The sequence below is a fragment of the Podarcis pityusensis genome, assembly GCF_964106645.2.
Source record: "Podarcis pityusensis genome assembly, chromosome: 15".
NCBI classification, from domain to species: domain Eukaryota; kingdom Metazoa; phylum Chordata; class Lepidosauria; order Squamata; family Lacertidae; genus Podarcis; species Podarcis pityusensis.
This window is the reverse complement of record NC_138040.1, coordinates 5017717-5041710: the sequence shown is the minus strand read 5'-3', so window position 1 is coordinate 5041710 and position 23994 is coordinate 5017717. Positions and strand designations below refer to the sequence as shown.

At 41.7% G+C, this 23994-nt stretch overlaps 1 protein-coding gene across 14 annotated transcripts in view; it reads right to left on the bottom strand.

Moving 5' to 3' along the window:
- Positions 1 to 23994, bottom strand: part of BRIP1 (BRCA1 interacting DNA helicase 1) — a 231802-nt gene that overhangs the window by 148778 nt on the left and 59030 nt on the right. For all 14 annotated transcript variants that reach the window (XM_080982763.1, XM_080982770.1, XM_080982769.1 and 11 more), the window contains exon 15: positions 64 to 223. In XM_080982763.1, the coding sequence (XP_080838889.1) occupies positions 64 to 223 (160 nt within the window). The remainder of the gene's footprint in view (positions 1 to 63; positions 224 to 23994) is intronic.

Below are 23994 nucleotides of genomic sequence, written 5' to 3'. Positions count from 1 at the left end.
GTCTTGCTGCAGCCTCAGCAGACAAGTTTTCAAGCTTCTACATTTTTTACTTGGGCCACTTACCTTTCCCTTCTTTAAATTTTATGGCATCGTAGTATACTTGCAGCAGCTCATCAAAGTCAGCTTTGTTGCCTCCTTTAGGTTCCACGATGACTGTCTTAATCAGTTCAAGCTTTTCCCATAAGCCAGTGTGCAGCCAGCGATCTTTCAGTTTATCTAACATCTGAACAGATGACCCCAAAAAATGAAAGTATAAGAACTATGCCTACCAATTCTCCTGCTTCTTTCAAAATCAAAATGATATATGCACATGGGTAAAATACGATGTACACAGAAAAGAACTATAAATTCATTTCATATACGTTTCTTTCTGTCTCTCTTTCTTGCAAACTTGTTTAAGCAGCCCACTGAAAGAAAATGAAACTTAACAGCTTTGGGATTTTGAAACATCAGAGTTCTCTAAACAGAAAGTATGTATGGACACACAGTCATATGGCACAATTATCATTGCAAAGACATACAGAAGTTACCAGGTGCGGGGGGAATCAATCATTAAAAAAAATATAGGCAAGACTGCACATATTTGTAACATTGACGTCTAATTTAATATGTATTTTACTTTATATTTATATTTTTCACTGCTTATTTTATTTCTATTTGGAGAAATTGGTCAATAGATTATTAATTTCTGACTCTGTATATATTTCAATGTATATCCTATATTTATAATAATTTCAAAGTATATTTCATACTTTACATAAAGCACTTAAGAGGTTTTTATGATAAAGTGGGATATACATTCTGTCAAATAAACAAAACAAACTGAAAATATATTCCCATATTTTACCACCCTGCAAAGGGACTTCTGATGTCCTCGCTGTACAGCTCCTGGGTTGTTCCAGGTCTGGCCTGAGGTGGTGAGACAAGCTGGATATTTATTCAGAAAATATTCCACAAAGGGGAGGGGGCAGATATCCAATTTTAACATTAAAACAATCCCATCAGGTACATTAGGCTGAAAGATAGGAGAGTTCCCTGACTTTGGTTCCCCCACTTCCCCATATCCTAGCTCAGCATCATTTCCCCATAGCACTTATTATAACAGGTGGGGCTTATGGAAGTTGCAGCCAAAACACCTGGAAGGCACCAGGCTAGCAAAGGCTGGTCTCCACTGACTGGCAGTGAGATTCAGACAGGGATCTCTCCTCCCTGGAGTTGCCAAGGATGGAACCTGGAGCCTTTCGTATATAAAGCATGTGCTGTCCAGTATGTGGGACAGCACAGCATCCATGAAGACCCGTGTTTTATTTGTTCTATTATCTATTCCTGCTTGGGCCCATCAAAATATCTAAACTGTACAAACAGTAAATACAATTGTCTTCTGTGGCTACTGAGTGGCAGTTATTTTGCATGCACAGCAATATACTCGTCCACACACACAAATCTGTTGAATTACAATGGCTATTATGCTCACTCTATTCATTCTTGAGCCATGCCTGACTTATTGCCCTGTAGTTTCACTCACTTCTTTTAAGAGTTTTGCCTCAAGCAGTGCAAAACTGCTCCCTGTGGAACCTGCAGGAATTCCCAGAGCAGATACCCACAGCATCCCTTATCTCTTAACCTTATTTCCTAACCAGCAACCTCAGGCTGAACTCTCGAGAACCCTTTAAGTGCCAAAGTTCACTTGGACCTAACAGCCTGGTTCAGCAAATCTAGGCAGGACCCACAGCTATCCATGAACACATGTTCCCTTTAATGCTTATTAAGGAAGAAGTAAAGGGGTCATACGGCTTGCACTCTGAAGTGGCAAGTGGAATGAAAGGGGGAAGGATGTGTGTAAAACATTTGTATTCAAAATGAAGATGTCCACAGAGGGCAAGATAACAACAGTAATATTGAATTTCAAAAACTTAAACGCAGAAGTAACAGAGAATAACCAGCCCATTTGCTCCTTTTACCTAGATCATAGAATCATAGAGTTGGAAGAGACCACAAGGGCCATCGAGTCCAACCCCCTGCCAAGCAGGAAACACCATCAGAGCACTCCTGACATATGGTTGTCAAGCCTCTGCTTAAAGACCTCCAAAGAAGGAGACTCCACCACACTCCTTGGCAGCAAATTCCACTGTCGAACAGCTCTTACTGTCAGGAAGTTCTTCTTTTCTAGAGCGAACCCACTTGCCTTCACAAGCCCCAGATGAAGTCAGTCACTCCCGTCAGGCCAACAAGTATGACTGTGGGGCCCACATTTTAATCCTGCACCAATATGGTAACTCCCATGTGGCGCTCATTGCGGCTGCTGGTGGCACCAGGTGCATTTATCTGGGAGACAGTGGCAGTGAGCTGTTTCCCAGCAACCCTTCTCTTTCTCTATAAAAGCAATACATTCAAATTGTATTGGCTTCTCATTTAAATTACTTAACCTGGTTTAAAAACGCCTATACAGTGGTACCTCGGGTTAAGTACTTAATTCGTTCTGGAGGTCCGTACTTAACCTGAAACTGTTCTTAACCTGAAGCACCACTTTAGCTAATGGGGCCTCCTGCTGCCGCTGCGCCGCTGGAGCACAATTTCTGTTCTTATCCTGAAGCAAAGTTCTTAACCTGAAGCGTATGTAACCTGAGGTACCACTGTATCGTTGTAACCCTGGGATCTTATGGGGAAAGGCAACTAGGGAATCTTATAATAAATAAATAAAAAACAAATTTAACACAAGACCACACAGGGCATAAAACAGATGTCGACTTATTTAACGTGGAGTGGTAATTAAAATTCATACCCAACAGACACGTTTTAAACTAAGGCATTTGGCAGTGTGCTATAGTGTGGAAGCCGCCACAAAAGAGGTGTTGCCCCTCGTGCTCACCAACTATATCTCAGGTGGTGGGACACGAAGCACTTAATCTCTAAGAGCCAAGTGTTGCCCCCTGAGCTCCTTGTTAGGTGTAGAGGATACTAAGGCTGCCATGCTCTGCACATTTGCCTCTTGACCACAGAGGGACTCAACTCTGAGTAGACTTGCATTGCAATGGGCTGTGAATTAGTTAAGCTGATTGCTTGAATTAACTTATGGTTGTATCAAAAGTAATACTCAGAGGAAACCCACTGAAATTAATGACAACAACTAACTTAGGTTCATTAGTTTCCATGTGTCTACTCTGAGTAGAACTTGGGTTGCCTACAATCCCTAGCCAGGAAGGAATGATGGTTTGAGGGGAAAGTCTACTTGAAGGGGGGGGGTGTCAAAAGAGACAAACAGCTTGACTGATGTATGTTACTTGTTTGAAACCTACCTACTTCTGATGCACTCAGACATTTGCTCACTGAATGAGCAGGTTCTTTGCCTTTTAAAATGGAAGTCATAGATTCCTGTTCACTGTTGGCAAAACCAGCACTAGAACAGCTTTGCCTGGATGCCTTGAGGGAAAAACCCTAAAAAATCTTGAAAAGCCATTATTATTTCCCAGTTTGCGGATGACTGAGAAATGCAATGAGCATCTTTCACTTTTCACCCCCTAGAGGGTCTGCAATCAAAGCCACTTCTGGCCCCTCCATAGCTTTGGACTTCTAAGCGACGGCTGCCTCTCAAACATAGAGCCTGCACCTGCTGCACAAACATACCCAGGCAAACATTTCAGGCAACATTAAAAAAAATTCCTCTACACAAGGCTATGTATTGTAACTGACAAACATTCTTTTGTTTGTTACTTTGTTATGTAATTTTGTGTTTTCATACTGTAAACTGTTCTGTGATCCTCGGATGAAGGCTGTTACAGAAATGTAAGAAATAATGATGATGATGATGATGATGATGATGATGATGATGATACCAACAAAAACAGACATGAATTGGGAAGGAGGGTGTGGCACTAAAGTGAAGATATCCACAGAGTGAGCTAAACTCATCAGTGTGTTGCCAGATCACTAGCAAAGTCTACTGGGAAAAGCCTAGCGCAGAGTTCCCCAACCGAGAGCCCACCGGGTTTTGCTAAACTACAGCTCCCATTAGTCCTGTCCAATTTACGCTCCGTTTATATGCTCAGAACAGAGATTGCAAACCCTTTTGGACCCATTTGCAAACTACAGATATTGCCGTAGGCACCGCATATGCACACACACCACAACCAAGCACAGGTCACAATCTATTCTATTTGCTACAACAGAATGTCTCTTTCAGCGGGCAAAGGAGACCCCATGAGCACCAGGGATGACCTCCGTGGGCACAACCTTCAGCTTAGAATAGTCTAGAACAACAACAACATCATCAACAACAACACTTTTTGACTCCTAAGGTTCATACTGCAGGTTATCCCTATTTATTTTATATTCCGCCCCTCCTCCCAGGGGTGGCAAACACACGTGGCAAAACAATAAAAACATCTAAAAACAATTCAAATACAGCTCCAGATTTGTACTTTTAAAAGCTTGTTGAAAGAAAAAGGATATTCAGCAGTCTGTCTATTATTTAACAGAAGGGGATTCTAAGGGGCTGGTGCCACAACACTAAAAGCCTGATTCAATGTGTGGAATGGACCAGGAGGAGAGAGTATCTGCAGGAGGCCCTCTCATCTGGAGAACATAGTGATACAGTTGCTTAACTCTTGCTGGATCTTCATGCCCCACAATTCCTGATAGCAGGATGTTTTGTGTGAAAAATATTTGGTATCTCCTGTCCCTTTCATTCTTTTTTTAACTTGGGTGGGTGTGTGGAACTTACAGGGCAGCTGGGCATTGCTTCAAAGTGTAACACTGGGGAGACCTCAGCCCCCCCCGCCATCTTGATATGCCCAGCAGAACTTGATACATTTATGCAAATCTGTGCCCCGAGCCCTTTAAGTACACCTGGCCATTTGCCTCAGTTTTATTTTGAACCAACAAGATGTGCACTTTTGTATATACAGAGAACACAATGCGACGATTGAAAGGACGCTACATAGGGCCTTACACTCTTGCTATGACAGAGAGTGCTACTGAAATGCCGCTAATAAATAAAACTAAATAAAATATATTGCTCTCATGCCTCGCAGGAACTCCAACCTTAAGAGAAGAGTTAGCCAGAAGAAACAATAGCACTTTGGTGCTGAGAAAAGCAGAGAGTGAGTCGTGCTTAAGAATAGAAGCCATAGAAAGAAGCCATTAACGTTCACAGATAGTCACTTTTCCATCCAGGGGAATAATAGTTTTCACAACGTGAGGCAGTATAAATATATATATATGTTTTATTAAACTGTTTGGAAATGGATTCTTTGCCCAGAGAAGATTGCTGGGAAGGCTTCGGAGGAGGCGGGGTGTAGGGAAGAGTTTGCCTACATTCAACAGATGCTGATGAGTTTTTGAGAGAAGTGTTTCTATAATTTGAAGGAAGTGGTACACCCTTTTACTTTGGGTCAGTTCAAGTATATCACATTTTCAACTCCAACTTGTGCAATTGAGCAACACGTATGTGTGCTACACTCACAAGTGATGGCATCTATGCGGGCTAGTGAAAATGTAAAACCCCAAAGACCAAGAAAATGTTGTAGGGTCACACTTTGGGAGCAGTTCAGATATAATGCTAAACCATGGTCAAGAATTCCCTACCTCAGAGCGCACCAGGGCAGTTTAAACTATAGCTTACTGAAACAAACAAGGATCAAAAACCACGGTTTGATCTTGGACATTTCAGTAAACCATAGTTTAAACTAAACACCGTTTTTCTGCATTTGGAATGTATAAAAACCCATGATTAAACAAGGAAGCAAATATTTTCAAACAGAGGGGATGTGGAAATGCTTGAACCCAAGCAGGCTCATTCACTTAGTGCTAAACTACAGCTCACTCGTATCTGAACCAGAATTGTATCTCCCCGTGGCTAAGACGAACCAGGATTCCCTTTTTAATACAGAAACATTTCCTAACTAATGTCAACCCTTGTTTTCAAAACTCTCATCAAGCTGGGAACGTAAGCAGCATTAGACGCAGTTGAAACCTGTCCCAAAATTTCCATAAACTGAGAAGTTTCTCTGCAGAAGAGGAGGGACTGTGTTTTTCCATGGCTGGCTCATTATGTTCTACACCAGCCCAGAGCAGTTATAATGTTACATGTGAACCGACCTTTAAAAAAAAGCATCGGCATGTCAGTTACCGTAACTTCTTGAGCCACTTGTAAATTTTATCTTTGCAGCGAGGCAGCTCCCTTTCATATTTTTAGCAATTTTGTCAGTCAATCTCTGCCCTGCCCTGAAGAGCTGTTGCCTCGTATTCTTCATCAGCATCTCCTGGTTTTTCAGATGGCATTTCTCCCTCTCACCAGACCTCAAGCAAAACAAGGCCAGGCAGTATAATATATGTTTTGCCCTAGGGCCTGTTTAGCATAATTTCCAGCTTCTTAAAAAGAAAATAAGCCGAAAACTGAGAAGTTTCAGCACTTGTACAGCTGCTGATCTTGCTTCCTTGGGGCATCATTTACTTCTACACCTTTTGGCATTCTGAACAGAAGTAGAACCACCACAGTTAGGAGAAGGATTTACATTGGTCATCTTGCAAGTTAAACTAACAATACTGGTACTTTCAAAGATGTCTTCCAATTTAGTTTATTACCTATTTATTTAATAAATTTATACACAACATATAGAAATCTCTAAGTACTTTGTAAAAAAAAGTAAAATCACAAAGCTAAATATACAAAAACATGCAGAATGCATGCAGCATACAGCGAAAAACCACAATAAAAATTGTGAAACAACTTACTGAGCAGTGAAATTAAAAAATTAAAAATTGAGAAATGCCTGAATAAATAAAGTTTTCAATTAGTATCTAGAACACATCTATGGAGGCCTCTTGTACAGTGATGTTCTAAAGGACTGGAGCCACTGCAGAAAAAACATGCTTCCACATTGTCACTTTTGTAATTAAAATACACACACTTCTGTAAGAAAATTAAGTATGTGGTGAATTCTTTCTTACTGAAATTAGTAGGGCTCATGAGTGTTTAACTTTTGCAGGATCGTGTCCATTATTTTATATAGCTCTAGCGATATAATAGGCAATATGATAGAATATGCAAAGAAGCAAGACTGGCCTGGGTTTATCATTTGTTTTTAGGGGTGTTTTTTTCTGCTGCCTAAGTTTTATTAAGATTTTGCCCATCCCATCCATTTTTGCCTTTACATACGCTGAAATGTATATTTTTAGCCCCCGCTACTTTTGTGATTGTGGTTTGAATTAAACTATGTTAATGTTGTATCTTAAATTGTTGTAACCTGTACTTGGACCTTGGGGCGAAGAGCAGGTAATAATTAACAACATAAAATAACACATTCAGTTGCTAATACTATCAGTATGCCAGTTTCTCATAGTGGTGTTCCTGTATCTGTTGCTTCTGGTTGGCCAGAAGGCTTTTGACAGTGTCTGCTGGTATGCAGGGGACATCACTCAGCCCAGAGATGTCTCTGCATGTCTTACCCTGATCCAAAGGTGTGGCTCTTTCTAAGACATATACATAGCTGGTGAAGGCACACTTCAAATGGAGACAGCCCAGGTGGTTGCTTAGTCTGCATTCATGGACTGGCCGGCCCTGAAGGCAAATGGGGGGCATCCCTTGCTAAATTGAGGTGTGCTCAAAGTCCCAGTGCTACCAGTTGCTAAAAGTCCATTCTATAAAAATGCAACCTGAGGCTGACGAGAGCTGGAGTTCAACAGCATTCGGAGGGCACCACAATAGCTACCCCTGGTGAAGTCAATATGAAGACTAGGTGGAACCAGTGATCTGACTCGCTATAAGGCAGATGTCCTAAAGCTGAAAAACAGTTAGGGCAGACACAGGCACACCCAGCAGTCATTCTGTACCCAGACAACACTGAAATCATTACTGAAATCATGAAGGTTGAAGCTACTCCAGCATAATTTAGCAAAAGTGAAGCAAGACGACAGTAGAACAGCTATTAAACTTCTCCAGAATAACAACAATAAGAGAATCACAGTATTGGCACCATCTTCAGTGCAAAAAGTCAGAGGCACTCAAGGGACTAACATTGATCTAAAAGCTCCCCACAACGTGCACACACATACGCACCCCGCCCGTCATCCAGAGCTCTTCATGTCGTTGCTACCAGAATTTTCTTTTTGAATAAGCACTGCTTCAAAATTAAAGTGTGTCTCCAGTGGGCTGGAAATGCGTTTGAAGGGTCAAACAGAAGTTCTACACACAGTCAGCATAAAACTTCAGGAATGGAATAAAAAAAAAGACACAAAACCAGTGAAATGGTAAGATGGCTTAGGAGGACCTGTGCTTGGGTGGACGATGTGGGGAAGGTCAAAGGAGACCGGAGGGGGCAACTGCTGTCATGAAACGTTTGAGGCAGGAAGCACTTTCCAGCTTCACAATCATGCAAAGTGGCACCATCATCGCTATTTATTTAATGTTGCCAAATTTGCTAAGATGCCCAATAGTAAATACACTATGAGCATTGTACAAAAGGAGAAAAATATTAAGGGGGGGGACCACCACAAAAATCTAAGAACAATTATTATTATTATTATTATTAAATGTATATACTGCCCTTCTTCTGAGGATCACAGAGTGGTTTACAGTATAATACAAAAGCAGATTTAACCATGAAAAATGGAACTAAAACTGTAACAAGTAGTAATGACAGCTTTAAAAGGCAGTAGAATTAAAAAGCTTGGAAAAACCAAAAAAGGGGGCGGCTTGGCACTGAAAAGACATTAAAATAGGTCTGGGGGAGGACACTGCATAATTGAGGAGCCTCTAAGATCCTTCGTCTTGTAACCATCCACTATTATCTCAGCTGGTTGGGGCACTTTGACCCACTTTTTGTTTAAGTCTTCACTAAAAAGATTTATGCAGGCTGGCAATGCCACCCTTAACAGAGTCAGAGGGGTTCTTTTCACATTTATACACCCGCTGCCATCCACTATAGAAAATTCACTTGGACAAACAAGACATGTCATGGGACTTTTCAACTCTGCTGTATGACCCTAAATATTTGAAATGTTTTAAGCCAAAACAGTTTAAAAAGAGAATTAAATAGACTGATTTCCGTCTCTCAAGTGGAATCTATTAGCAGTTGTTCCACCTAGTTGCAGCAGAGGGAAGACAAGACAGTGGTGCCCACTCAATTGACTGATCTTCTCTCTCTCTCTCTCTCTCTCTCTCTCGTAATTTTAAGTACAGGCAAACACTCCTCACCCCTATTTGCATGGAGTTTGTGTTCCTAGTCCTCACACACATCAGCAGACCAAGCATACTGTAAGCCCAGTCTGCTCTACCCCATTATGTCCCCATTCCACCCTCTTCTGGGTCCGAACACGACCCATGCATGCACGGTTGCATATGCTTTGAACACACACAAAACAATGGTATCCAGTAGTGCCAGAATTAGCATGTTTTCCCTTTCCTTCCCTATATATTTTTCCTTTTGCATCATGGCCATTAGATTGGAATCCTGAAAGCAGGGCTGTCTTGGTTTTTAGCACATGAGGTTTCATGGGTCTTAAGAATTAACCAAGGTTTATGAATTGTAGCTCTGTAATTTTGAAGATGAAGATAGGAGTGCCTGGCGTGCTCTGGTCCATGGGGTCATGAAGAGTCGGACACGACTAAACAACAATTTTGAAGATGCAGCTTAACGATCTATGTTTAATGATTATGTTTAACTTACGGTGGACAATTTGGATAATCAAATAAATGCTTAAAAAACAACCCACATCCTATGTAAAAAAATTGTTGTTGTTGTTTAGTCATTTAGTCGTGTCCGAATCTTCGTGACTCCTTGGACCAGGGCACGCCAGGCACTCCTGTCTTCCACTGCCTCCCGCAGTTTGGTCAAACTCATGTTCGTAGCTTTGAGAACACTGTCCAACCATCTCGTCCTCTGTCGCCCCCTTCTCCTTGTGCCTTCCATCTTTCCCAACATTAGGATCTTTTCCAGGGCGTCTTCTCTTCTCATGAGGTGGTCAAAGTATTGGAGCCTCAGCTTCAGGATCTGTCCTTCCAGTGAGCACTCAGGGCTGATTTCCTTCAGAATGGATAGGTTTGATCTTCTTGCAGTCCATGGGACTCTCAAGAGTCTCCTCCAGCACCATAATTCAAAAGCATCACTTTAAAAATAGTTCACTGGTTTTCCCCCTCAGGAAACATTCCCCACATAAATTCATTTCTGAGAAAATTCACAGGACAGTTCTTGGGGTGTATGCAAAGCTCTTGTATGGTCTAAGTAAGGCTGATTAAAACTAAATATTGCCCTATATAAGCTGAGAGCATGTCCCATAAGAACACAGGAAGTTGCCTTAGAGTGAATCAGACCACTGGGTCCTTCTAACTCAGTATTGTCTACATCGACAGCAGCTCTCCAGGTTTCAGGCAGGGGTTTCTTCCAGCCCTAACTAGAGATGCTGAGGATCGAGCCTGCCTGGACCTTCGGCACAGAAGATGGTTGCTCTACCACTGAGCTACAGCCGTCTCCCAGAACACGTTCTCGTGTGGCTGTAGACTGAAGGGGGAGATCAATAATGGCGGTCATGATTTTGCTCAGAGTGTTAAGCTGGTGTGCAAAACATTGCCAGATGTCCATTGTGATCAAAACCTTCACAAAACACATCTGCACATGTAAGGAAACGGGGAGTAAAATCTGGAGTAGCTCTCACAGGCTTGACACAAATAGAATTGTTAAAAAAAAGGGAGGCACACGCTGCAACTACATAATTAAACTAGGCTCAGGACATGGTGATAAACTGGGTATTATGAACAAGAAGATGATCACTATGTGCACACACTAGCACAATAAACAGTGAATAATTCATAGTCAATTCTGAAGATAGAGTATGCATCACTCAACTTGTGGGGAACGCAGGGGATTTCACTGGTATGATTTTTCTTTAGGGACAATGACAAAGTGCCACTCGCCAGCAGGAAACTGAAGCACTGAACTATGTTCCATGTGCCATAAATCAACACTGCAGCCTACAGGATGTCTCTCTGGTACCAACATACCATCAATTTTTCAATAACCCCCTTTAAATAATGGAAAATGTGAACAGCGACAACAGTAATGAAAAATGAAATGTTTTGCACGCCAAAGACTCCAGAATAACACAGCTAATATGGCGAGCCTGACAATGAATTGGTGGTCTATGTAAAATGCTGGGTATTCCTGAAGCAATTACACCTATCTGGTGCAACAATCGACCTTAGCTAACTTACAACTTACAAAAACATTCCATATATGTGGGTTTCAACTTGGTGGCGGAAAGTTTAACCAGTTTTGTACCTTGAGCGAAATCCGCTTTATGTGGAAGATCCACTGGTTAGGAGCAGAGGAAGCTGCCTAATACCAAATCACAGCACTGGTCCATCCAGCTCAGCATCATCAGCATTAAGTGGCTGCAGCTCTTTGGGGTTTGACACAGGGAGACTTTCCAGCCCCATCAGGAAATCGGAACTGCAGTTCTTTTTTCTTTTCTTTTAACAAACATAGGGAGGTATGGAAAGGTCAGCAGCTTCCTGTAGTCAATCAGAAGCAGCATTTTGGAAGTTGAACGTTGCGGAAGTCAAACGGACTTCCGGGACGGATTCTGTTCAACTTCCGACGTACGACTGTACTTTCTACAGGAGTATAGCAATAAGGGCTGGGGCATCACTTGAACTCCACCCTTTATCTCCCACTTGGTGCTACCTATATTGTCAGGTGCATAATTAATTAATTAATTAATTAATAATTCTATACCGCCCTTCATCCAAGGATCACAGTGTGGTTTACATATAAAAACACAAAAAACATATTAACAGAGCCAATAAACACACACCCACACACACACCCCAGTTTAAAAGGCCATAGATTATTTAGATTCAGGTAGGTAGCTGGTCTGACACAGTCGAAATAAAATAAAATAAAATAAATAGCAATAGCACCTAGACCAACTAAGTTTGTTCTGGTATAAGCTTTCTATATTTTTATAGATTGTTTAATTAGCCAAAGGTCTGGGAGATGAGAAATGTCTGGCACCTAAAGATATGTAACAAAGATGCCACGTGAAGCTTCGTGGAGAGAACATTCCACAAGCAGGGAGCCACCACAGAAAAGGCCCACTCTCATGTTGCTATCAGATGATAATGGAAGGGTCCGGGTTGGCTACCAGGAAAAAAATCCTGCTGTTTTGGGGCAACATGCTACCAACAGCCAACAATGCATGCTCAGAAATGCAAAAGTGCCCTTCTAAATCTGGTTATGGGCCAAATGAACACTGAGAATTAGACCTAACAAGTGCATGTCTGAATCCACCTGTGGAGGGTCACAGAAAACTATCAGTTTTGCAACAGAATGTTTAAGTTGCAAGTTTAAGCTCCTTTGGCCAACATTGTAGCTTTGTTCATTAATGCATTAACAATAAACCTCAACGACAGGACTTTGGACATAAACGCCCTAAGATTGTAATCAGTCAGCTGGGGCATTGGATTCTTTTGACATCTCAATCGCATCAAGCAGTGAACCTCTAAGAAATGTCAAAGGGAGTGGGTAGTGGGTTGGCTGCAATGGTACAGAACAATGGTTAGGTCAAAGCAACCTAGGCAAGTTGTATAAAAACTGTGCTAATGCATGCAGTGATGTTTGAAGCAATGCATTGCTTATTATTTGAAACTGAAGCTTTTGCTCTTACTTTATTTCCATTTTGTGATCGCCACAAAGCATTTGGAAAGGCAACCTAGAGCTTCACGGACCGAGTGCAGCGTATAGCTAATCTCCCTCCAACCAATTGTTGCTTAAATGGTGTGGGTGTAGGGTGGGACTGAATCTATAAGTTAATCGAAGTGGAAATTAGTCCATGTGTTAAAAACAAGCCACTCCAATCCACCTTACCACTGTACTCTAAAAAGAGAAGAATTTTTCGTTTATTTTCCTGCTGCTGCATGTTCAAGATATTTAAACCAACAGTGTGATTAAATATTAAAGGATGCTGCTATCCAGGGTGTGAAATTCAGTGGGAAAAAGTTCCATCTGCCAGTGCGGCATGTAATTTTTTTAGACGTGATGTCCAATAATCTGCCACCGACTGTCGCTATGGATTCCACTTTACGTGATGTGAAACCGTTGTTGGAAAATATCCTCCCCCAAGTAAAAAGCAAGTGCCAGAGGGCACTTCAGAAAATGAAAGCCCCTGCGGGTCCCAGCTGTAACAACCCACCAATCTATCCCCACCTTTGGCAAGGGGATGGGAAGTCAACTCCCTTGGACCACTAGCACCATCTTGGCATTGTTTAAGTGAGACTGTGTGCCTCTCCCTCTGTCCCCAGGAATCCCAGCAGCTGCCCATATTTAAAGTGCCTGGTCTCAATAGGGATTATATTGGGACAACCAATGGCTTTCTCCACACTCACAAGTCTGCTGTCCTTTTTAAGTCTCTGGAAATGCGCCTTCTTACAGTTTTCTATTTGGATGCTTTGTTAAGAAAACACACACACACCAGAATTAAAAACAACCTGGAAAATACCAGAGAAGTGCTCTCTCTCTCTCTCTCTCTCTCTCTCTGATGCTCCTGCCCACTAAAAATCACCATTTGCAAACTCTCCAAGTTAAAATGCTTCAAGAACACTGCCATCTTCACATATTTATTTATTCGAAAGAATGTAATTGCACCAGGATCATGGTGAACTAGACTGGAATTTGTTAGTGGCAGCTAAAAACAAAATGTACTCTGCAATGGCATGACTCTAGATCAGGCTTCCTCAAACTCAGCCCTCCAGATGTTTTTGGCCCACAACTCCCATGATCCCTAGCTAGCAGGACCAGTGGTCAGGGATGATGAGAATTATAGTCTCAAAACATCTGGAAGGCCAAGGTTGAGGAAGCCTGCTCTAGACCTCCCAACTCTTGAAGAGAATGATGTTCAAGGATTTGGATTCTAGCCTTAATGGCCAAATTGATAGACTTTGTCCACTTATGTGACCGGTAAAAAGCAACAAGCAACACTTGAAAAAACTTGGGACTCTGTTTATTGCCTATGCAAAGTGACCTGAATGTTAATTCTTATTTGACATTTTCAGGGGTTTAGTGAAATTATTTACAATTATCCTTTGCAATTAAGTTTTCTAGTGGTATATACAGTTGCTTGTTGTAAAACACAACAAGGGCTGCAACCTGGTTAAGGCTGAAAACCTATACCTGCTTACTTTTAAGTCCCATTAAACTCATGTTTTACTTTGTTCAAAAGGACTGTGAGAGTTCACAACACAGACAAAGCTGGGCAGGTCAAGTAGGAAAGCTATCATGAGGCAATTCACAAACAACTATTCCCCACCCCCCCCCTCCCCCAGCAATGCTCAGGAAATTCCAGCAAGCAAATAGCACATGCAGTCTCTGTCTCTCTCTGTCTCTGTCTCTCTCTCTCTCTCTCTCTCTCTCTCACACACACACACACACAACAACAACAATAATAAACTTCATTGCAAAAAATATTGTGACTAGACATTCCGTTGTAGCAATTGTAACCTAGGTCTAAGGTGCCATTTGGTGATTAGCTTATATATCTGAGTTTCTAACACTAGGTGCACTCCTGGCTGAAATACTGGAGAGCTGCTGCCAATCAGTGTAGACAACACTGAGCTAGATGGACCAATGGCCTGACTTTGTATAAGGCAGCTTCCTGTGATTCTAAGTTTCAGCAGGCTCAGGGAAATCCAATGGTTTGCAGACGTACCTCTCCCCCCAATCAAATAAAAACTGGGGGGGGGGGGACTAAAGCAGTAGGTGGAGGAGCCTAGTAAGGACTGACTGACTGGTAATCTGAACAGGAGCACTCCATGCTGCAACATTTTGTTGCAGGTCCCACTCTATAATCATTTTTGCTTTTGAGAGGGGAGCTTGATGGGGACCAACTTAGAAGTTCATAATCCTCCAAAAAGGTACACGGTCACCCTTCTGAGATGTTATCAAAAGTACAGAAGCTGGACAATCCATACCTGCCTACATCAACCATTAGCAATAGCCAACCAAGCAAAGAAACCTAACTTGACAGATTAAAAAATGATGCAAAGCAAGTGAATAAATACCCAAGTACACTTTACACAATAAAGTATCAAGTTTAAAAATTTAAGAGCTATTATTTCTCATGGCTCCATACTTAATAGCATTTCAGCCATCCATTTCATGTCTCGTCTCACCGCCCTGCTGATGGTAAGGAGATGCTGTTGTTGATAAAAGCCATTCTCGGTGGGACAGAAATTGATCTGAGAAGTGGTGGAAACTTTCCACTCCTTCCTTCGACCAAGGTCTGAAGGAAGGATTTAGTGACCTTGCAAGCACTGAAGCAGGTTCTTTGATGGAAGCTTCAGGAGGCCAGAGCTTGAAGCAAAGCTATCACTCAACTCGGCAACTTGAAAGATACAGTCCACAGGCAATACGCCCACAGCAATTTCTTCTCTCACCTCAATACTGGTGAAACCAGTAAAATGCCACACAAAAACCATTTGCTCCTCTATTCTTAAATAGCAGCTTTTTCCTTGGATAGTCAAGATTTTGTACATTGTGCACTGAAATAGCTTTTGATTAATCCCCTCAACTAATGACACCTGAGTGAGTTATGGTTCAGCAGCAGATTAAAGCACAGGAAGCCTAGAGAAGGAATAAACGGACAATGGAGGGATGCAAAAAGTGGGTTCCCTCAAGAATGAGTAGAGGGCTGTGCGGTGAGGTGGCAATTTGCTGATGACACCAAATTATTCAGGGTAGTAAGACCAAAGTACAGGCGTTCCTCCACTGATGCATGTTCCACTTGCAAATGACATGCGGCGCCAGGAAACTAACCAACAAACTGATTGACCACTCCTACCTGTGGCCCATATCCCCACTCCTAACACTGTGGGGTGCATGTCCACAAACACACACACCAGCCCTGCCCTGGCACCAAACTCAAGGTGTGAGTGGGCAGTCAGCACATGAGATCAGTGCCTACCCGCTGCACTGCTGGGTTCCAAAGTGTCTCTCGAGGGCACCCTAGAGGGCTCAAATGACTAGCCAAATATCTCAAACATCATCTGACCACAGCAAAGCATTTTGAGACTAGTGTTGTATCGATGACAACACACTGTTTTTGTTAGCAATGGAACCAGCAAGACCAGTTAATCTCCCACCCCTGGAAGCAGTCAGGGGGCTGACCCAGCAGTGGAGCAAAGCTTCTCCCACTGGCTACCTACCGGTACTATAACTGCAGGAATACAAGATGCCTTATACCATGTCAGACATTTAGCTCAGTGCTGTCTACACTGACTGACAGCAGCTCTGGAGGACTGCAGGCAGGAGACCCTCCCAGCCCTGCCTGGAGATGCCAGGGATTGAATCTGGGGCCTTCTGCGAGCAAAGCAGGTGTTCGACCATCAATATATCTTCAAGAAAGAACATAAGGAATCATAAATGGGAGAGGCCACTAGCTAGTGGGTAGGCAGACTAAGATCAGGGAGACCCAGGTTGAAATCCTCACTCAGCCATGCAAGAAACTCAGCCTAACCTTCCCTCACAGGGTTGATGTTTGGATAAAAGGGGGGTTTGGTGGAGGAAACTCTGTGTCTCCTTCAGCTCCAATGGGGGAAGTGGGAATAAAAACATATTAAAATAAATATTTCACTGCAATTGTTTAAAAATTCAATGCCATTGGTTTAAATCCAACAGAGTTAAGTTCCCTTAAGCTCATTTAAATCAACTGCTCTATCTATACCTAATTGTGCTGGATTTAGGCCACCGTTCCATAACAACAGTTTGTTTGTTTTCCTTTATATTTAGCCATAGTTACAAATCTGACGGTTATCTTCTTTGTTCTCATAATATTTATGTTCTAAAAATAGTGGGCCATTCTCCCTTCTGATGTGATTTTCTTTCCTTTTCCCCTACCCCCTGCACCTTTTCTTGTATTAATCTGATCTTCTGAGAGAGAGAGAGAGAGAGAGAGAGAGAGAGAGAGAGAATTTTTTATAGTATGGGCTGTATAGCATGCTAGTCCTACTCAGAGTAGACCTACTAAAAAAAATGGATCTGATTAACTTGGGCCTATTACTTTCAATAGGTCTACCCTGAGTAAAATTTAGTAGGCTACATAAGAGCCTGCTGGATCAGGCCAATGGCCCATCTAGTCCAGCATCCTGTTCTTACGGTGGCCAAACAGTTGCCTGTGGGAAACCAGCAAGTTGGGTTCAAGTACATGAGTCCTCTCCCCTCCTGTTGCCTCCAGCAACTAGTATTCAGAAGCAACCTATAAGCTGCGTCTAGTATTAATCCTACTCATTGTAGGCCCTTTTAAATTAATGACTATGACTAACTTAGGTCTATTAATTTCAATGGATCTACTCTAAGTAAAACACAGTCAGTTACAACTCTATATAGCTAGATGCTTGAAGAATGAATCCCAAATCCAAACTACTGGAAACAAGGGCATCGTCTGGAACATGGTGACGTTTTGTACACCACTTTTTAATTTCCGTCAGGCATTATTCTCTCTCCTGTTTAGTTTCATGCCATTAAAATTAGATTAACTTTTTGTATTGTTTTATGCACTCTTCCATTGTCTCTCGAGACAGACGGATGCCAACTGAACTGAACAACTAGATATATAGTTTTCTTTGTATTTATTTATTTATGTTATGATTCATTATAATGGCCTCTCTTTTCTCATTTTTTTCTTATTCAATTTCAGCATGAACATAGATACATACTTATATCTGAGAAAAAAGGCAAAAATATATATAATTGCATACAATTCTGGAAAAACACAGAAGCAAAGAAAACAGAGGAAAAGGATAAGGAAAGGAAACACAGCAAATATTTGCAATTGATTTACCGAGGGGATGGGTGAGCAATGTACTGTTGCAATTATTATTTTTTCTTTTTTGTCACTATACAGATTCTTACAAGAGGTACATAATCCAATTATTTATTAAATTTGTATACCACCCTTTCCCCACTTAAAGTATGGTATGAAAAACAATACATTTTCATACTGTTGACTGAAATGCAGAGTGTTTGAGGACCGGGACATTCGCAGGGAAACCAAAATGCTTGTTTACAAAGCTATTGTACTACCGACCTTACTGTATGCTTGTGAAACACGGACCACTTATAAACGCCATCTCCAACTCCTCGAAAGATTCCATCAATGGTGTCTCCGAAAAATTTTACACATCACTTGGGAAGACAGGCAAACTAATATCAGTGTACTGGGAGAAGCAAAGATCACCAGTGTTGAAGCAATGATTCTTCAACATCAACTTCGTTGGACTGGTCATGTTGTGCGGATGCCTGATTATCGTCTTCCGAAGCAACTACTCTATTCCGAACTTAAAAATGGAAAGCGTAATGCTGGTGGTCAACAAAAGAGGTTTAAAGACTGTCTCAAGGCAAATCTTAAAAAATGTAGTATAAACACCAATAATTGGGAAACACTTGCCTGCGAGCGCTCCAATTGGAGAACAGCCTTTACCAAAGGTGTCATGGGCTTTGAAGACACTTGAACTCAGGATGCAAGGGAGAAACGTGCTAGGAGGAAGGCACGCTTGGCAAATCCACACCATGATCAACTCTCGCCGAGAAACCAATGTCCTCACTATGGAAGGACGTGTGGATCCAGAATTGGTCTCCACAGTCACTTACGGACTCATTGTTAAAACCGTCTTTATGGAAGACAATCTTACTCGCCTACGAGGGATCGCCAAAGAAGCAGCAGCATTCTGTAGTGGAAAGAGACACTTTAAAAAGCTCTACTCTAGTAACATTCACATGAACAAACCTTTCAAGGAGGAGGAACATAAATGGAGTGTAAACACAGAGCATAAAGCAAGGGCCTATGTTCCAGTCTCTCTTCACTTTTAATTCTTGCCAATGAGAACAGTAGTTAAAAGTTTATGATGGGCGTTTTCATTTTAAAACCTCGATTTGTCTAAACCTGGCCTCAATTGCCACACTCTGCTTACAAGTTCTGTATCAGCACAAGATCAAGTACCACAACTACTGTTACGTGCTACAGCAGCTACAGTGTCTGATTAGGATTGGAAAGATTCGGGTTCAAATCTTCTCTCAGCCAAAACTACTTCACAAGGTTGTTATAAGGAAAAAGCAGGAAGGAAGAGAAACCACATCCACCACCTTGAACTCCTTGAAGGAAGGGTAGGATAAGAACTAGTGTGCTTATGTTCATGTAGTTGGAAAGTTTAATTTCAAACTCTGGTCATACAAATACACTTTTTACATATTCTTCTTCTTCTTCTTCTTCTTCTTCTTCTTCTTCTTCTTTTCTCTCTCTCTCTCTCTCTCTCTCTCTCTCTCTCTCTCTCTCATACACACACAGACACCATGGAATGTTTCCCTCTTATCTGGCTATTGTCATTTTACTGTCTCAAACTTCTTAAAAACAAGCCATCTCACTAGGGAGGAAATCAGTCAGCATCAGGCCTAGTGGGGAAACTCTGCACTTGCTCAATGTCTGTGGCTTTTACACAGTTCCAGATGTTCCGTGCATTAATAATGCACTAACTCAAACCCTCTTTTTGAAACTTTAGAACGTGCAAATTGCATTAAAACCTCTTTGCCCTCATTAATGGTATTGTTACAATCCCAGTACTCTGGAAAATGTTTTTTTGGCATTTGTTTAAACTTTGTGATGTTGCCATTTAAACTTTGTGATGTTGCCATTGACTCACTTTAACAGCCAGTGTTCAAATCTTAATGCTTTTAAACAAGCCTGGCTAAACAGACTACCTTCTTTTGTAAATTTATTGATGTTAATTCATAAAACTCTCATTCCCCCCCCCCACCTACCCGCTTTCCTGATAAGTAAATAAAATACTTGAATGAAATAAATAAAATACTTGAATGTTTACCCAGGTATTTAGTAAACCTCAAAGCGCACAAGGATGGTTTTACAATGTAAATCCAGCACGTGCTTTCTAAACGACTTCAAAAACAAATTAAAATTCAGATTTACTGCTCCTTCAGTCTGTCCACCCATTCACCCATCCACATTCAAGACTTGGGTATCTTGGTTTCTACTGTACTTGTACAAATGCTTTTAAAATATCTGGACTCTATTAGACAAGAGCCAGATATTTGGGAGGAGCCAAATTTACCCTTGATTGATCCAGTAAGATGGCCTAATTGGAGAAAATTGATTTGGATATGAATATTTGGTGTGTTTGTGGCACCAGAGAAATCTGTTGTTTTCACAATTCAGACTGAAGTACCTGATGCCTGACCAAGGTGGCAGACTTGATTTTGGACCCAAATGTTCCCGCGAGCTTTTAAAGAGGCAGCACAGGATAGTGAATGAAAGGTAAATGGTGGGTGAGTGGAACGGAACTAAATTTTTTAAAATAAAATAAAAAGGAATGAAAACGGGAGCATAAAACTAGGGGTTGAGTTTTCTTTGTTCATGAACTTAGCAGCATATGCAAAAACAGATCTGCAGGAAATGTTTATGCAGAAACCAAGCCATAGGAAAGTTAACTTTTTCATCTGACGGAAAGCCGTACTGCTGGAAAACTCACAATCAGCCCCAAAATGCAGCTGTGGAAATGTTCTCTCGCCAAAGAAAAACTGGCAGTGCAAGTCAAGTGAGAGACCCCCATTTTCAAAACTGAAAGACCTATTGTGCCAAATGACTGGGCCCAGACAACCTAAGAGAGCCTCCTTCAATCCTGTGCTCCATCAAGCACGAATGCTTTAAACAGGACATGTATGCACCAAATCTGATATCTTGCAATTGTCTTCAGCTGGAGACTCTTCAAGGTAGGAACCAATGTCTCTCTTCAAAAAGTATGTGCAAGATGTTCTTTCAGATGTGGCTTTCAGTGGTCAACAGTGAAGGGTTTCTCATGAGGGCATGTGAGGCACCACCCCACCAACTCCAGTCTGTCCTCAGCCAGCCCCTGCCTGCCTGCCTGCCTGCCTTCTTACTGGCAAACCACTCCAAGGTGCGGAATTCGATATCAGCTTCCTCTTCCTTAAGTCTCAGGCTGTCCTTGCAGAATTCAGCAGGAAGATGGGAACAAAACTAGAATTAGTTTGCTCTGCTTGTCATTGGCTCTGGCTCCACCTGCTGTTGGGCTCCCTGCCTTGTACCCTACCATTTCCAATAAGCAACAGCCATCACTGGTTGTCAAGGTCAGGATAGTTGTTTTGTATGGTGATACCCACACCATGAACCCTTATGATGGGACAAGCTACAAGCCCAAGAAATAAAAGAAGCATTTTTGTCCTTCTCCTGTCCATTTCTGCCCAAGCTAACCTCTCCACATCTAGATGATAATGTCCCTTGCTCAGATTACAAGAATGAACATGCACAGCTTTAAGAGGCAAAGGAGTGAAACAAAACCAATGGCGAAATTTAGGCAAGACTCAGGAGAAAGCAGCTTCTATCAAGGCTCAAAACAACTTCCTAAGGCTGATGCCCAGCACAGCCAGGGAAGAGAAGAAAAGTCGAATGCTGGATCTAATCAAGCAGTGTGCCAATGCCTGAAAAGGAGTGAGCCATGCCAAACAAAAAAGTGAGAAGTTTGTTAGCAAAATGCCCCCCAATGTTATTTCAGACATTTGTTAGCAAGCAGCCCAATATGGCAGAATGTGAGACGCTGTTGACAACAAATGCCCCACTCACCTAGTCTCTGTGTGTCTTACTGGTCCTCTGAGATGGGTCCCTCCCACCCAAATACTCTACCTATGTGATTTCAAGTGCCCATCCCAGCTTGGTTGCCTGCCTCACTAAACGCCCCCCCCCCGCTAATGTCAGAGGGTCCCAAGGACCCAAAGCAGCCTCTCCCACAGACTCAGAACTTGCCCTCACTCTGCAGAATTGCTGTCACCTCACATTGCCTTCTAGCTTAGCTGAAGAAGGTCACTAGGAGCCCCAGACATGAGGCCATCCCAGCGAGGTTCTGGAACATTTTCATTAGGTGTGGAAGAATTTTGATGTGAACACTTGTGGCTCTCACCAAATGTGTGCACGTATGTACTTTTGGACATTTATCCTGGCATGTGGAGGGGGGACGGGAAAAACCTGCACAGGCCCAAGAAATCATTTCCCCCCATTCTTATCTTTCTGGCCCATCTTCTGTTACATCATTTACAAAAGCCATATTTGGCTTAGTGAGATCAGAACATTGACAGTTTAAGAGTATTAACGCTCTTCAGTGATGGACGGTTTTTGTATCTGAAGTGAAATTAAAGTATATTGTGCACTCTCTCCCTCCCCCTTTATGCCTTCTTAAAAACGTAATTCCATAGTGTATCTGTGAGATGTACCTTATTAGCTTTTCAGAAAAGAAAGAACTGATTCCAAAACAAAACAATTAAAGCAGCCTGCCCTAGAGAGCAGGTATAATCAAGTCTCTCTCTTTGCTAAATATTTTATTCACATGTTTTAAATCAACACTCTCAACCGCTCACCACCTTTCTTTGATCCTCGCCACCCCACAAGTCATTTCATAATTATTATTTTTCTCATTTTCAAATATTCCTCCTTTCCTAAAATGCAGTTTTGGATTCCGCCACCATGGGGAAAATATCAACAATTAACTTGAGGAACTGGCACCGTCACACAACTCTCTCTGTGTTATATCCTATTTAGAGTAGACCCACAGGGATGATAGCCAATAAAGATTTACTCAAAGGAGACCCATTGAAATTAAAGGGCCTAATTTAGTGATGCCTATTTAATTCAGTGGGTCCATACTAACATTGGATACAACCTGTGCTATTTTTCTGGGGAAAGAGGTGCCGGAACTTACCATGAACGCCTCCCTTGTTTTCTTATAATGGCAATGGCACCCACCTGAGAGGTGCCATAACTGAGTTCTAGCTCAAAAAAAGCCCTGGATACAACCCAACAAAATTCAATGGTCCTAAGTTAGTCATGTCAAATGGTTTTAAAGGGTCTACTCAGGGTATGACTGAAATTGGATAAAAACCGATCCCTAATTTCAAATACCAAGACTGTTTAAAGAACCATTCAGTGCTACAAACATTCAGTAGAGTCTTCCCGGATCTGCTCCTACTTAGAAGGTGGGTATCTGGTATAGCACCCAATGCACTACAAGGAGCAGTTAGCCGGAAGGGGAAATTGGCACACGCACAAATGCAAACAGAGCAATCCATGTGTAGAAATGTTTCATATTTTTGGATCTTGCCCAAATCAACATCCAAGCAGGAATGATATTAATCAAGAATGGTTTAAATGCTGAGCAGCAGCAACAACAAAAATGAATCACATCGAAATGTTTTCACCACATTGTGACCAGCCACCACGGAAAGTTCAATCATCAGCGTGATGGATCATCCCTGAAATTTATAAGCATTAGCATTTTTCTCCTTGCTGGTTAACTTTGACTTTGATATGACACATATTGAATGAATCATTCCAAGATACAGACACTAGGCAGGATGCATTTAAATGCAGACAGGTCGGCGACAGGCACCCTAATGACCCTTATCTTAATCTTGTTTAAAAGCACCTTAGATTTCTGAGTAATCTTTTCACTTTCTGATATTCCCCTTTATAGGGTGTGCTTGCAGGGGTTGCTACCGATTTTACTAGAAGTGTTTTTATTACTAACATCAGTCTCCCCTCCTGCTGTAATGCAGTCAACCTTCAGAATCCCGTCTCTCGCCACAATTTTTTAAATAGTAGAAATTAAAGTTCATATCTATATACGTGCACATAAAAGCTGTTTTGAAGACTTGCAGAGCTTTTGAAGCAAGTGTTATTAAAAAGCTGCTATTGGGTTGGGGGAGAGACAGTATAATTTAAATAGGTGAAACAGTCAAGATCTGGTCACTCTTTCTGGAAAAAAAGGGAGGGAATCCATCCATATAAAAATGCAAAAGCACTATTGCACGGTTTTATGCATGTTATTTATTGCCGTAGCCATCAAAAATGGGATTTTGTATGCTCAGGACTAGACAGAGACTGCAGAGACTTGGGAAGCTCTCCTACTAAATTCTAGACGTAAGTGAATGCAGT